The sequence below is a fragment of the Pogoniulus pusillus genome, chromosome 18 (genome assembly GCF_015220805.1).
Source record: "Pogoniulus pusillus isolate bPogPus1 chromosome 18, bPogPus1.pri, whole genome shotgun sequence".
In the NCBI taxonomy this organism is placed as follows: Eukaryota; Metazoa; Chordata; class Aves; order Piciformes; family Lybiidae; genus Pogoniulus; species Pogoniulus pusillus.
The window spans coordinates 19111508-19125775 of record NC_087281.1 but is presented as its reverse complement, the minus strand read 5'-3'; the positions used below and the strand labels follow the sequence as shown (position 1 = coordinate 19125775).

The 14268-nt window shown below is 41.0% G+C and overlaps 1 protein-coding gene across 1 annotated transcript in view; it reads left to right on the top strand.

The window, feature by feature from the left end:
• Positions 1–14268, top strand: part of PLD5 (phospholipase D family member 5) — a 161879-nt gene that overhangs the window by 100244 nt on the left and 47367 nt on the right. The window contains 1 exon segment of the mRNA XM_064158637.1: positions 3611–3725. Within this exon segment, the coding sequence (XP_064014707.1) occupies positions 3611–3725 (115 nt within the window).

The following is a 14268-nucleotide window of genomic DNA, read 5'->3' as shown; positions in this document are numbered from 1 at the left end:
GGAAATGCTGCCATTTGGGTTTTTTTCAGTTTGGTTGGTTAGGTGTTTTTTTATCATTCTTTTTTAATTCTTTTAGAATCATAGACTCTTTAGAATCATAGACTCAACTAGGTTGGAAGAGACCTCCAAGATCATCCAGTCCAACCTAGCACTCAAGCTTATCCAATCTACTATGATTCTCCCTGAAGCCTTTTTTTCTCCAGGCAGAATACCCACAGATCTCTTAGCCTGTCCCCATAGGGAAGGTTCTCCAGCTCTCTGATCATCTTTGTGGCCTACTCTGGATCCACTTCAGCATGTCTATGTACCTCTTTTGTTAGGGGTCCTAGAGCTGGACAAATAACTGACACAGAGCTGGACAGTTCTGTTATGCCTGCACTGTCATAGAATCACAGAATCAACCAGGTTGGAAGAGACCCCCAAGATCATCCAGTCCAACCTAGCACCCATTCCTCCCTGTCCTTGCCCTCCATTGTGCAAGTGAATTGAAACTTGTGCATTGAAACCCTACTGATGTTCTGGAGATTGCAGTCCTCACCCTGGCACTTATACTTTCCAAAACACCTATGTATATTTTAAAAGCAGAACAAGAACACAAAGTTTAACATTAGATGACCAAGAGAAAATTAGTTTCAGCAATGAGGTCCTTCTAAAGATTTTGGTCCAAGAAATTCATAGAGAAAGTGCAGCCTTGTTTATCAAAGCTTTTGCAAATCTTTCATAAATAAAATCTTGTGCAGGTAGAAGTGCCAATAATATGTAAAAATAATTACCCTGGGGGAAAAAAAGGTAAAGAATCATTCTGTGAAACAATTTTAATGGTTTTAGAGGTTAACTCTCTAAGCATTTCTTTAACAGAGCAGTTCATATATTCATTTGCATTTATGTGAATCATGTTTCATCAGTTTTATGAATGCTTTTTCCATGTTTGTTTTTGTATGCTAAAGCTTTCTAATGTGCTTCTAGACAAAAATACTTTTTTATGGATGAAGCAAACAGAAGCAGTCTCTTCTGTCTTTCTATCTAGTAAATTAAATCAACACATACAAACTCAGAGTAGCAGTTTATGTGTGTAAAATGAATTTATGTCATGCCAGCCTTTTAGTCCTTAATTTTTCATGCTTACTTATTGCAAATATGTAAGTAATTAAAATTAAAACTGCTGGTGTTTGACCTGGAAGAAGTGAGTGCAAAGACTGCCTGAGCTCTGGCATTTCACAGATTCACAGGATATTAGGGGTTGGAAGGGACCCAAGGAAATCATCAAGTCCAACCCCCCTGCCAGAGCAAGACCAGACAATCTAGCACAGATCACAGAGGAAGGCATCCAGGCAGGCCTTGAAAGTCTCCAGGGAAGGAGTTTCCACAGCCTTCCTGGGGAGCCTGTTCCAGTGCTCTATGACCCTTACAGTAAAGAAGTTCCCCCTTGTGTTGAGGTGGAACCTCTTGTGCTGCAACTTACACCCATTGCTCCTTGTCCTATCCGAGGGAGCAAGTGAGCAGAGCCTGTCCCCCTAGCCAGGCCTCAGATGTGGAAAACTTTTTCTACCTCTTTGTCTGAAAGTTGGTATCACTTGCTTTGTTTCAGCTTTACCTTGGGGCCAACACTATATTGGATCTAATGTGAAGTGTGTAGGTACAGTAGGGACTTGGTCAGCTGTGTAAACTCAGAGCTTTGTGTATTCGACTGCTAACACTAACTAGTGTCTGCTGCAATAAGCTAGAATGGCAGCAAGAAAACAGACCCTGTGGCTGTGTTAATAGCATAGTAGTGATAGTTTATTATTGATGTTGTGTAGTTAGGTGCCTCTAAGCATTTTTCTTTAAGTTAAAATAGGGAATGTAAAAATTAGACCTCCATTTAGAAGATCTACTTTTTCTTGTTGAATATGGAAAAATGTGGTTTAAAATTTAATGTTTTACGTGGAACTTGGTTATTTCAGTTTTAACATGTATTTAGGTCAGTTCAAGGTTCCCCTTCTTTTTCTTTAATAGAAATAGGGCTTAAAATATTGAAGTTATAACAGTTTAAAAAAGGAAAAACATATGGAATACACGTGGGTAGTTGTTTTCCTTCCTGTTATAGCTCATCTGAAGAAGAGCATGTGACCACTTGAGAATATATTGTACCATGGTTAGAACAATGTACACACCAAAAAAGGTTACAGAATAAATGTAATAAATTATTTTACCTCGAGCTTCTAAACCTTGCTTAACAAATTGTAATTATTTGGAAGAAAGTTAATTTCAGAATATGTTTCTGTAGCTTAAAATCCCCTGGACACTTCATTTTCTGTGTGTCACCTACCATCAATAGTATTGCACAGTCTGGGAAAAGGAAGAGAACAAGTTTGGCCTTCAAAGCAGTATTTCTCCAACAAAAAGTTCTTTGTTATGCTAACATTTTGGGTAGGCTTAACCGTATCTAGAAACATATTTACTCAGCACCTATACTGCCACATGCTGAGTACCATGGGTACAGATGAAGAGACAGGGAGAAGGCTTAACATAAGCAAGTTCCAGTTTATTACACCCAAACGTGGGTTTATAGACTCTCTATAAGAAGGCTACATAACAGGATTACAAATCATGTTAGACTCTGATTGGTTGCATACATTTGCGCTAGGACTAGGTTAGGATTACGCACTAATTGCTAGGATACATTAGCTACATTAACTACCTGAAGGGACATTGTAGCCAGGTGGGGGGTGGCCTCTTCTCCCAGGCAACCAGCAACAGAACAAGGGGAAACAGTCTCAAGTTGTGCCGGGGGAAGTCTAGGCTGGATGTTAGGAGGAAGTTGTTGGCAGAGAGAGTGATTGGCATTGGAATGGGCTGCCCAGGGAGGTGGTGGAGGCACCGTCCCTGGAGGTGTTCAAGAAAAGCCTGGATGAGGCACTTAGTGCCATGGTCTGGTTGACTGGACAGGGCTGGGTGGTAGGTTGGACTGGATGATCTTGGAGATCTCTTCCAACCTGGTTGATTCTATGATTCTGTGATTCTTTGATATGTATTTCTTATCTTCTAACAAGGCACAATAACTTTTCTTAGCAAAGCTATATTATCTTAGCCCTTCAGAGGATTTATCAACTTAATCCTAAGGAGACAGTTATGGCGTCTAAGTAAGAAAACAGGCACCAAATGGTACCAGGCTCTGAAGGCCATAAAACAATTAGACTGGAGGCCTCTTGTTTCATAAACCACATTTCTTTCAGAGGCACTTTGTTCCTACACTTTCACCCAGCTCAGTGGCCTGCTTTCAAACCCCTGGCTTGTGCTTCAGTGTACCAAATTCAGACATTTCTATAAAATCACTTTATGTAACATTACTATACCCAACATCTCCCCCTCTCTGTTGAATAAAGAGAATTTTAGCAGTGGAATCTTCTATCATTTTCTGAATACATTGCCATAGGCATGGGAAAAATAGAAGCAATAAAACAAAGCCAGCAAAAGCATATACTAATGTTTTTACAGTGCTCTGCAAACCTACCAAGCATCTTGAAAAGGGATTTTTGTGTTGTTTTAACGTGCACCTTTCATTTGTTGATAGGCTGTTTGAACAATTCCATGTCTTACAAGTTCTGCTTCCCTTTAATGTTCTTCCCAGGGTCAGCGTCTGTTTGAAAAGCTGCTGGAACTGGCATCCCGAAATATCGAGATAAAACTAGTGAGTGACATCCTGCCCGTGGAATCCAAGGTATTAAACGACTTGAAAACAAAGGGTAAGACCAAGGTCTTTATGTTGTTGTGCCGTTGACTGCTACAGAATGTTCCTTTAACTTAAGATGCAGAATCAGGTGCACACTGTTGGTTTAGCACTGTTACCCTTATAATCCTTCAACTTTCTCTGGTTCATAGTTGTGAGTCTGCCTGTCTAGAAGGTTTGAAGGTTCAAAATCTGAGCTCTCTTGCTGAAGTTGGTGTTTCCAGTTTGCAAGTGGTTGTAAAAGTGGTGCAGTGATTAGATAGGTCTTTAAACTCACTATGGCCATTCTAATGATGTGCAGTGTAACCTGAGAGACTAGTGCCATACCTGGTGTGACAAGACAGTTACCTTCTTTGAATGATACCTAAATAATAATGTGTCCATGGTACTGACGACTCTGAAGCATAGGAAAATGCACCTGCAGACAGACCTAGCCAACTGACAAGGTTTTCTGTACCAAGTATATTTCACAGGTGTCTGCCTTCCTAATCATTGCTTTGAGCCTTAAAATCCCTATCCACAGAGGGGTTACACACTGGCACTACATTACTCAATTTGCTTTGTGCAAAACTGCATGGAAAACCAGCAAAGAGCAGGCTGAAAGAAATTAGAATCTGTTAGGAGTTTTAGCAATCTCATACACACTTCTCCTGAGTAATACCATATTAATTATTCTTCCCCTGTACTCAGCACTGGTCAGGCCACACCTTGAGTACTGTGTCCAGTTCTGGGCTCCTCAACTCAAGAGAGACGTTGAGGTGCTGGAATGTGTCCAGAGAAGGGCAACAAAGCTGGTGAGAGGCCTGGAACACAAACCCTATGAGGAGAGGCTGAGGGAGCTGGGGGTGTTTAGCCTGGAGAAGAGGAGGCTCAGGGGGGACCTCATTGCTGTCTATAGCTACCTGAAGGGAAGCTGTAGCCAGGTGGGGGTTGGTCTCTTCTGCCAGGCAACCAGCAACAGAACAAGGGGACACAGTCTCAAATTGTGCCGGGGGAAGTCTAGGCTGGATGTTAGGAGGAAGTTGTTGCCAGAGAGAGTGATTGGCATTGGAATGGGCTGCCCAGGGAGGTGGTGGAGTCACCGTCCCTGGAGGTGTTCAAGAAAAGCCTGGATGAGGCACTTGGTGCCATGGTCTGGTTGACTGGCTAGGGCTGGGTGCTAGGTTGGACTGGATGATCTTGGAGGTCTCTTCCAACCTGGCTGATTCTATGAATTACTTATATACTCTGACAAAAGTATGATTTAAAGGTTAGGATATGTTTTTCAAAGGGCAAAAAGAACCTGTATATTTTGATAGTGATCATTTTTGACACCTTACTATGTGGATCACAAAGGGAAATCTCAAAAATGAATTAAGCAAAACAGTTGCTATGTGTAGCAGCAGCCTAACATAGCATGTCTGTGTACGGTAGAGAGTAAAGATCACCCTTTTCCAGCAAAAATCAATAGTTATGTGTTTGAATTCCACATCGTTTCCTTGCTAGTCAAATACAAGACATTACTAATGAAAATCCTCCTTCCTTAAAGAGATAATACTTTGATCAAGATTGACATGTCATTTAAATGTAATAACTACAGAACCTTGCCGTTTCATAACGCTATTTCAGGGCTTTAATTGTTTCTGCTGCTTAACCAAAAGTGATATTGATCCTTTGAAAGCATGCAAGAATACATGAGCTTTGTCAGATAAGGAATTCTTTTCCTGATCTGTTGAAAAAGAAATAGGTGTTTTAATATCAATGTCAGTGAAACTGAAAAAGTGACTTCTTTTCCCTATGATTCTAATGTTCCAAGTTCCCTATTGTGAATATCCAACACTGTAAACTATTCTTTAAAAACCAACAAACAAAACCAAACCAACCAAACAAACAACATCAACAAACCAAGTTTTAGTTAAAAAGGGAGCAAAGTTTGTCACTGACACTGCCTTTGGTTTATGTGGGAATTAATCCGACCTGTTAGCTTTTTGAGCAACCAATCAAACAGAACATAGGCTTTTACAGATTTGCTAGCTTGAGTTCATGTTATGCTTTGTTCTAATTTCTCAGACAGGAAATCTTGGAGTATTCAAATACATTTGAGTACTCTGAGATAGAAAAAAAATAGGGACAATTAGCTTGATGTATTAATTCATGGGAGTTTTGCTATCATCTTCTTTGAACTCTATAATTGAAGATATCATTGTGTGCTGTTGGACTTTTCCAAAGATCACTATTGTTAACTTCTTGATTTTCTCACTATGTATGTGGTTTGGGTTTTGCTTTTCTCCTCATTCCATGCTTTGATTTGCCTGTTTCTACAACTTTTGAGGGGTTTTTGTTAGAATGTCTTAATTTTTGCATGGTGATTGTCAGCTCTTTCACCAGCGTTTAGTTTTGTTGATTGCTTTTTATGGTCAGGAAAGCTACCTGAACTGTTATTTTTAACTTCTAACATTCAGGTAGCTTTAGTTGCCTTAATTTTATGTTGAAATGAGCAGCCTTTGTATGAACAGCGTGGTGTGTCCTGCTTGTGTCAAATACAAGCCGACCTGTAGGCTAGCTTCAAATGTCTATCTCTGTTTCTATTAGTTCAGTAATATTCATAACATGGGGAATGGGAAACATGCCAGCCTTTTTCATGTCTTCTTGAGAAAAAGTTACTGTTACTTACAACCATTGTCTTAGCTGAAGACAAACATGTAATTAAGCTTTGCTATGCTCTGCTGAAACATCTCTCTACTAAAGTTATCGATTTTGCTTGTGAAGCACTGGCTACATGCATCCTCAGAAATCAGTCAGAATTGATCCTTGCAAGGAAACTGTGCATATGCGTTCACAAAGATAATTCTTTTTCTCCACACGACTGGTCTGATTGGTCTTAGAAAGTCTGCCATGCACCTTTATTAATAGAAATGCTCCATCTTGTGAGAAAGAAATCAGTAAACATATCAATAGCTCAGCCAAGTTTTGAAGCTTCCCAAGATGGAGAAATAGTATATTTGGCTGAACAGACCCGAACTCCTACTGGCAATGTCTGTCTAAATTAGGCAGAGGAAGGTGCAAGCAGTGCTGTGTGGCTCACCAGCTAATCAACTGGGCTGCTTGTTCCCGTGTGCTTGGAGTAGCGTGGAGAGCATGGAGAGACAGCACATAGCCTATGGGGTTCAAGGAGTTTCACGCATTTCTGAGCCTGCTTTCACCTTACTTGGCAAGCATAGGTTAGTTTCTTATTTCCCAGGCAGATTGTATGTGACTCAGACTTTGTCCAGGCAGTAGGCTAAGCTGTCCTCTCAACCATGGGAAACAGCTTCAGTTGCCCACTGAATGTGGAAGAGCCTTACCTTTATTTTCAGCAGACTAGGTGACCAAAGCTCTTAATCTGCGTCACTGTGCTTGCAGGCTGGTTCCTGGGATTAGAATGAAGGATAATTTTGGTGTCAGCCCCAGAATGTACCTGTTGACATACTGCCCACGAACCCTGAAGGATGCTGCAGTTCCTCAACCCACTGTTTTATGCCTCAATCTGCATCTTGAGGTGGTGTGACCTTTCTGACTTAAGTAGTGCAGGTGAAAATCTTAGTCTCAGTGCTGTGGAATAGGTTTATATGTGGTTGCTTGAGGAACCTTTTTTATGTGGTTGCTTGGTCATCCATTTTGTCTCAGGCAATCAGTGGTTTGGGAGTTTTTCATCCTAGGAACCATGATATGTTACAGCACTGCTGCATCTCAGCACAGATGTTTAGACTTTCTGCCAGGCAGACTATTCTGCCACATCTTTTATTTTAATAGGCAGGTGTGCATGGAGTCCCCTTGCATCTTCTCTCCATTTCTGAAGTACTGTGGAAAGAACCTGTGACAGACCTTTCCGAACTCAAGTGTGCAATCTAAAGTCCCCCTTTCACAACCTTCCCCTCCAACAGCCATCCCTACTGATTAACAGAGGAGAAATTTGCAATTTTAGTTCAGATTTGAGCTAATGGGATAAGATAAAGTATAATTCATGTGGATAACTGATGTATTTTACAGTTGCAGTATTAGTACAGCTATGTGAGGTAGCTGTAAACATGCAGGTTTCTTGCCACCCTTTAGCCTTTTTTTCCCATTTATTTGCTATCCTGACTCTTGACCTTGCTGTAGCTTGATTACCAAAGCAGTCTAGCAGCTGCAACATGGAACATGGATTGATTTACTGTGCCAACACATAACACACTTAGAAGTGTGGTGACAAGGGCCTCTGAGTGCTGAGATAATGTACATTTGCTGAGAATTGCTGCCCTGTGGGAGTGTTATTTAGTCATGAAATTAAGCATGTGGAAATGAGGAAATATTAGTCCCAGAGCATATATTTGTGATAGGCTTTAATTACATTATCAGATTCTATATTTTGTATAGAATATCTGACTGGTGCTTGCTGTAATCTCACCACATCGATTCTGAGTTTCCCCCTTGTATAGAATGGGAATACATCAAACATTTACTGCCTAAGGCAAATGATGCCTATGCAGGGGATATTATTTCTGCTGGCAATGACTGGAATCTTTTTTCATCTTCATATTTAATGTGTGTCTCCAGGCTTTTTTTTTTTATTGTGCATCTGCCAGATACTACACTGAATGCAGAATGATTAACTTCCACGTAGGCTTTTCTGTGCTGTTTCTCACTGTAATATCTGAGTGCTCTGCAAACGCACTATTAAGGAATTTCTTTTCACATCACCCTTAGATGAGGTTGCATGCTATTTCTGCCTCTCAGGAACAACTAGTGATTACTAAGAGCAGCACAAACATCAAAAGCCAGATCTGAGCACTTGTTTTCCCTAGTCTAAGTTTTAAAAAGGTGCATTTGTTTTTTAAAATCTACCTCATGTTAAGTTCTTCCAGATCACGTCAAAATTGCTACTAAAGAGGCTATAAATGACCATCCTATGTTTATATGTGAAGTTGTAGGGTGGGTAGTATTGCTTCTCTACATTTAATCTTAAAACTGTATTTCACTTTCATACATGTGTGCAAATAATATGCATGTATGTGTGTGACTCTGTTGTGAAAGGTACGACGTACAGAAACCGAGCTCTGTTATCCCAGCACTGGAGCAGCCAAGTGGCAACCCACTCTCCTGCTGGCAGCTGTAATCCTTATGCATGTTTCCAAGCTCTGCTGAGGTCAGAGATCAGATAGTCTCTGCTTCCTGCTTAATCTCACTCCCTCTTATCTCCCAGTTGATGGACAAGCCTCTTGATCACAGTCCTCCTCATGCCTTACTAACCGATGATAGGGACCTACTGACCTTCTTGACCACTGCTTCTTTTTCACGACTGGGGCAATCACTCTGGTTGTTGTTTGGGTCCCCATCTCAGCGATGCTATCCTCAGGTGACATTTTGGTTACCTGCCTCAGCCCCAGTCCTCTTAGAGTACTGAACTGTGGCTCAGTAAGCACAGGCCAGGCCCCAGCAGAGTGCTAGAAGTTGCTGGTTTTCATTGGGGTAGGTGAGGTACTCTTCTATCAGGTGTCACATCAGTTTACCAGGTTAACTCAACTCTTCTGGGGTCAAGTCCTAGAGTATGAGATGTGATAACCATCCTAGGAATCTGCACAAATCCTTCCACATCCCTGCCACCCAGGGACTGGCCATCTTGGGTCACATTTCACTATTTCCTGACCTGAAGGCTGTCTCCTTTCATGCCGTGATGGCACCATGTTCCACAAAGCCCATAGCGTGCCAGTGACGTTGATCAGCAGTATTAAAGAGCTCACATAGGTGTGAACCAGAACCTTGGGGGCCTGCATAATAGGACTCTATATTCATCTCAGGTGGGGAGGAAGAGATGATAATTTCCCAACATAACTCCCACAAAACAGCAGGGCTACCAACACCAGGAGGCAACACATTATCTGTCTCAACATGTTCCCAAACAAAGGAAATATTCCAAAACAAAGGAATGCTGCTAGCAAGTTCCGTGACCAGCAGAGGAGCTTCTATCTTAACTAAAACAAGCTTAAAACAAAGATGCAGTTATGTTATATTTCTTGGCCAACATACCAAAAATGACTGTGGTGGTTTGGCCGTCGCTGGAGGCCAAATGCCCACCAAAGTCACTCTATCACTCCCCTCCTTAGATGGACAGGAGAGAGGGGAAAATAGAATAGAAGTCAGTAATAAGGTAGAAGCAATTTAATAATGCTAAGCACAGGCAAAGTGCAAAGACTGTGCACGGAAACAAAAGCACAGAGAGATGTTATCCTCTACTCCCCATCAGCAGATGATCTTCGGTCCCAGGAAGCAGGGCTCTAACACGTGTAATGGTTGCTCTGGAGGACAGACACCATGGATGAATATCCCCACACTTTCTTCTTTCACTCAGTTGTTATTTCTGAGCTGACATCATATGGCATGGAATACCCCTTTGGCCAGTGTGGGTCAGCTGCCCTGGCTGCGACCCCTCCCAAGGTTTTGCCCAACTCTTCAGCGTGCTACTCTTGAGGTGGGGAAATGTTGGGAAAGCAGAGTTCAGCAGTAGCCAAAACACTGATATGTTATCATCACCCAGCTACAGCACTGCAAAACACAGCACTAGAAAGATGCTTTGAGGAGAATTAACTCCAAGCTAAACCTAGTACATGCGTGTAAACAAACATGGTCTTCTTTATCCTCCTTGTGCTCTTACAGTAGGTTATTAATGCTTGTTTCCAAGGTTATTGTTTTAGCCTTTTCTCAGCTGTGGTTCAGTTTACTAGATTGAAATATTTCTTGTAGCCCTCCCACACCCTACACATAATTCTGTACCAGTCTTTGTGCCTCAATAACATTTAAATTCTGTTGCCTCCAGGCTGTTGTGTCATTTCTTACACGTACAGAGTCTAAATTCCTTATTAATTTTGATCTTATTTTAGCTGATAGTGTTAATGCTTTTTAAGGCAAGCCAATGGATTTATTTTCTTCAAACTGCTTTTCTTAATTCCTCTTCTATTTGCTTTTTTCCTATTACTCCCTTTTCATGAATCATTTTTCCTGCACTTGCAAGGAATGGGTGGGGTGTTTTTGTCAGAGGTAGCTAAGGCAGATATGAAAAGAGGAGTCTGTTCTTCTGTTTTAAATAAAAATCAACTAGCTCAACTAATAGTTATCAATGTTATCACTGAAACTGGAGAGTAATATAAAGTCATTGTGCTAGGGCCTGGTCTAGTCACTATATCACAAGTGCAGCTGTTACTCACTGAGCAGTTCACATGCATTTACCCAGGACTACACTCCCTTAAACAGATGCAACGAAAACAGAGAAACTAAAAAGTAACATTATTGCAGGAAGACAAAGAAATTCGTAGAAAGTGGAGATCTAGCTATTTTTGTGGTTTATTTGTGCAATTTAGACTGTAAACACTGACAGACACTCTTCTGTGACAAATCAGTTTATGCCTGGGCAGTTGCATGATCCCGGCTTTCTCTTTGCCCTCCCCACCATATGTTGTCCCTGCCTTCCTTCTTGCATGAATGATCATGTGGTAAGACAGTTCAGGGGACTGATTTGGCTACAGATTGCCTTTTTTTTTTGGCTGGCATAATTGTCATATGCATTAGATTTCTGCAGTACTCAGTGAATGATCTTACAGACATAACACTGAGATAGGAAACACATAGCTGGGGGGGGGGGGGGGGGGGTTGGTAAGGGCAGTAGGTCTGCTGGAACTTGGTTTAAATAGGCTTAATTTGCCATGCCACCATGAAGTTTAGAATTTGTGTAATGCCTAGGGACCTTTAGTGTTTGGGCTTTTTCCCCTGTACTTCTGTTTCAATGAAATTATTGTACAAAAGACAGCAATAATGAACGTGATTTATATATCATAGTATGTGTTTGGTAATGTATTCTGTCTGCTTCTGTTGGAGCACTTAAAGTGCTACATAGTTTTGGAGCTGTGATGCTTGTGGGACATGAGTTCTTACCTTTGGCCACAGTCCTATTTCCTTTTCCTATCTAGTTGTAGGGGGATGGGAAGAAGATGTCGTATTTTTAACACAGAAGAACTGATAAACTTCTGTTATATCATAGCAAAGATGGAGATCACCCAGGAAACATCAGTCCACTTTCTCCTTAGGAAACCAGCTGTGAGTTAAGCACTTGTTTAACCTAGAACCTTGGTACACTGCAAACCCCGTGAATGTGGAGCTCATCATCTGGGAGGGAGAAACTGTAGTTGTCTCTAGAAAAGATAAAGATAGGAGTAAGAGAGAGTTTTTCCTGGTAAGTTTCTCTGGGCCTGAAAAATATGTGGATTGTGGGCAACATGGAGCTTTGTGAAAGCCTTTGGTAGGGTAAACCACAGTGACGTTCATTTACATTCAGCCAAGAAGATTTGGTTTCAGTAGAAGGGGAAGCTGTACCAAACACAGGGACAGTGGACCTTGAGCAGATTATAAAAGAGCTGCCACTGGCTATGTTAAGAATAAAGTAGACTAGCCCTTGCAGGGAGTAGCCTCAGAAGTACTTAGCTCTGGGGCATGGGAAAGGTCTAGATTGGTTTCAAAGATGATTTTAATAGTTTTATAATTGTTTAGAAGGAGAATATAAACCTGTCACAGAGTGGTATAGGTTGGAATGGACCACTGGAAATCATAGAGCCCAAGCCCATTGCTAGCACAGGTGCACATAGATCAGGTTGCACAGGAACATGTGCAGGCATATTTTGGGTTGTACCTGGCTTGTTTTGCAAAGAGAGAGAGGGGAAAATGTTCTACTTAAGCCAAAAGCTCTGTGCCCATCAGAGCCAGACATGCAAGCAATAAATTCCAATTCTAAGCTGCAGCATCTGTGTTTGTAGCATTTAGTTAGAAATGAGTAGCTTTGCTGAGAGGAAGGGCTGTGTTCCAAGGGACTGTGCCCTCCTGTTGGTAATGAATAGTTCTGCATTACAAAATACCAGTCACAGTATCTGTTGTCATTGTTTTAAAGACCCTTAGGTAAAGAATGTCACTTTTTTTTTCCTTAATGAATTAAGGCTAGGTGTACTGAAAAGCACTATTAATATGCTAGGTGTTTAGTAGAAATAATGTGATTTTTCTGCTTTGACATTTGTAATTGAAAAGGTCTTTCATGGTGGATTGAACAATAGTTTAGTACTTCATTTCAATTTGCAGCTGTCTTTGCACTTGACTCCCTTACTAATACATGTACATTCATGGATTTGGCAGAAATGGGCAGTATGAGTGTTGGTAACCCAGCCATTTTATGAACAGCCAAATTGCCTTTGTCTGGTAGCAGCTAGTCAGGTCCAACATAGCAGGTTTGTATCACGAGGACTGTATCCAAGTCTTGCTTAATAGTTTACATGCTGGAGTGGATTCTTCTTATATGGCAGTAATTGGCTTGACTCACTGACAATTTTCAGTACAATAATCGTTGGCATTAGCAGAAATTAGTTGTGACATTCTTAAAACATATGGATAACTGCAACATTCCACCTACAGTTAGTGAATGAGCTGATAAACGCTGCCAGGACCACGTGAACTCAGAAAGCATTTGTTAAGTAGCTGTGCTCCCTTTGGAGAAATTTTGGCACCCCATACTTTCTCCTGTAAGTGAAAGCACCAGCACTATCTCATCCTGAAGAGAGGTGAAAGCTAATTCCCCAAAGGAAGTGGGTTACTTTATTTTCAGTGAATTTTGTCTTGTTAATTTATGGGATTCCTACATGTTTCATATCTACTGGAAGCCTGAATTTTCTTCTAGAACTGCACCTTGGTCAGTCACAGAACTCTCACTAATATGATTTGGTGCATTTTTGATTGTTACTGTATGCAAGCAGGCTTCAGCCTCACAAGCGATGGTGAGTGTCATCTTTTTCCAGTTGGGTTTTTTTTTGAGAGAGGGTGGGGTTGGTTACTTGGTTTTTTATGTCATCTGGACTGAAATGCAACTACAAAGTCAGCTCTGAGAAAACCATCATCTGAAAGGACATGAGACAGACACTTCAGTCTGTTGCTACATTCTTCTACCTTCTTCACCGCTTACCTCAATCACTCCTGTTTCACGTGTACAGTTAAAGTATTGTGTGCTCAAAGTCATATGAGAAGTTGTCAGAGGCATCTAAGAGCATTAATAAATGTCCAAACCAAGGTGATACTGTTTAACTGGCATCACTTGGCTTTCCTTTGATAAACAGTTTGGAAAGGCTTCTCAATTGTGCCTACCCTTGGGTTCCTGCACCCAGTACTGTTATGCCATAAAGTAAAACCATGTAACCGAATGTCACTGGTTTATAACCGTATTAGTTACCAAGCTTATCTGTATTACAAGAGTAGTGATCCTTCTGGTAATCTTACCAGTTTTCAAATGAACTTCATGATTCTACAGCACTTTGGGGTGTAGTGAGTTTTTGCACACCTTAATGGTCAGAAAAGAAATTACATCAAGGCTGTTCTAAAGTAATTCAACTGGCAGAAGAGTTCCCAGAATGGGATCTCTATGTTATTCTATGTAATTTCTATCTCTTACTGAACAACTTTCTAGAGTGATTGTCTCTAATACCCTTGAGAACAGAATACATTCATTATCTTTTCCTTCATTTGAGCAGAATAGTAAC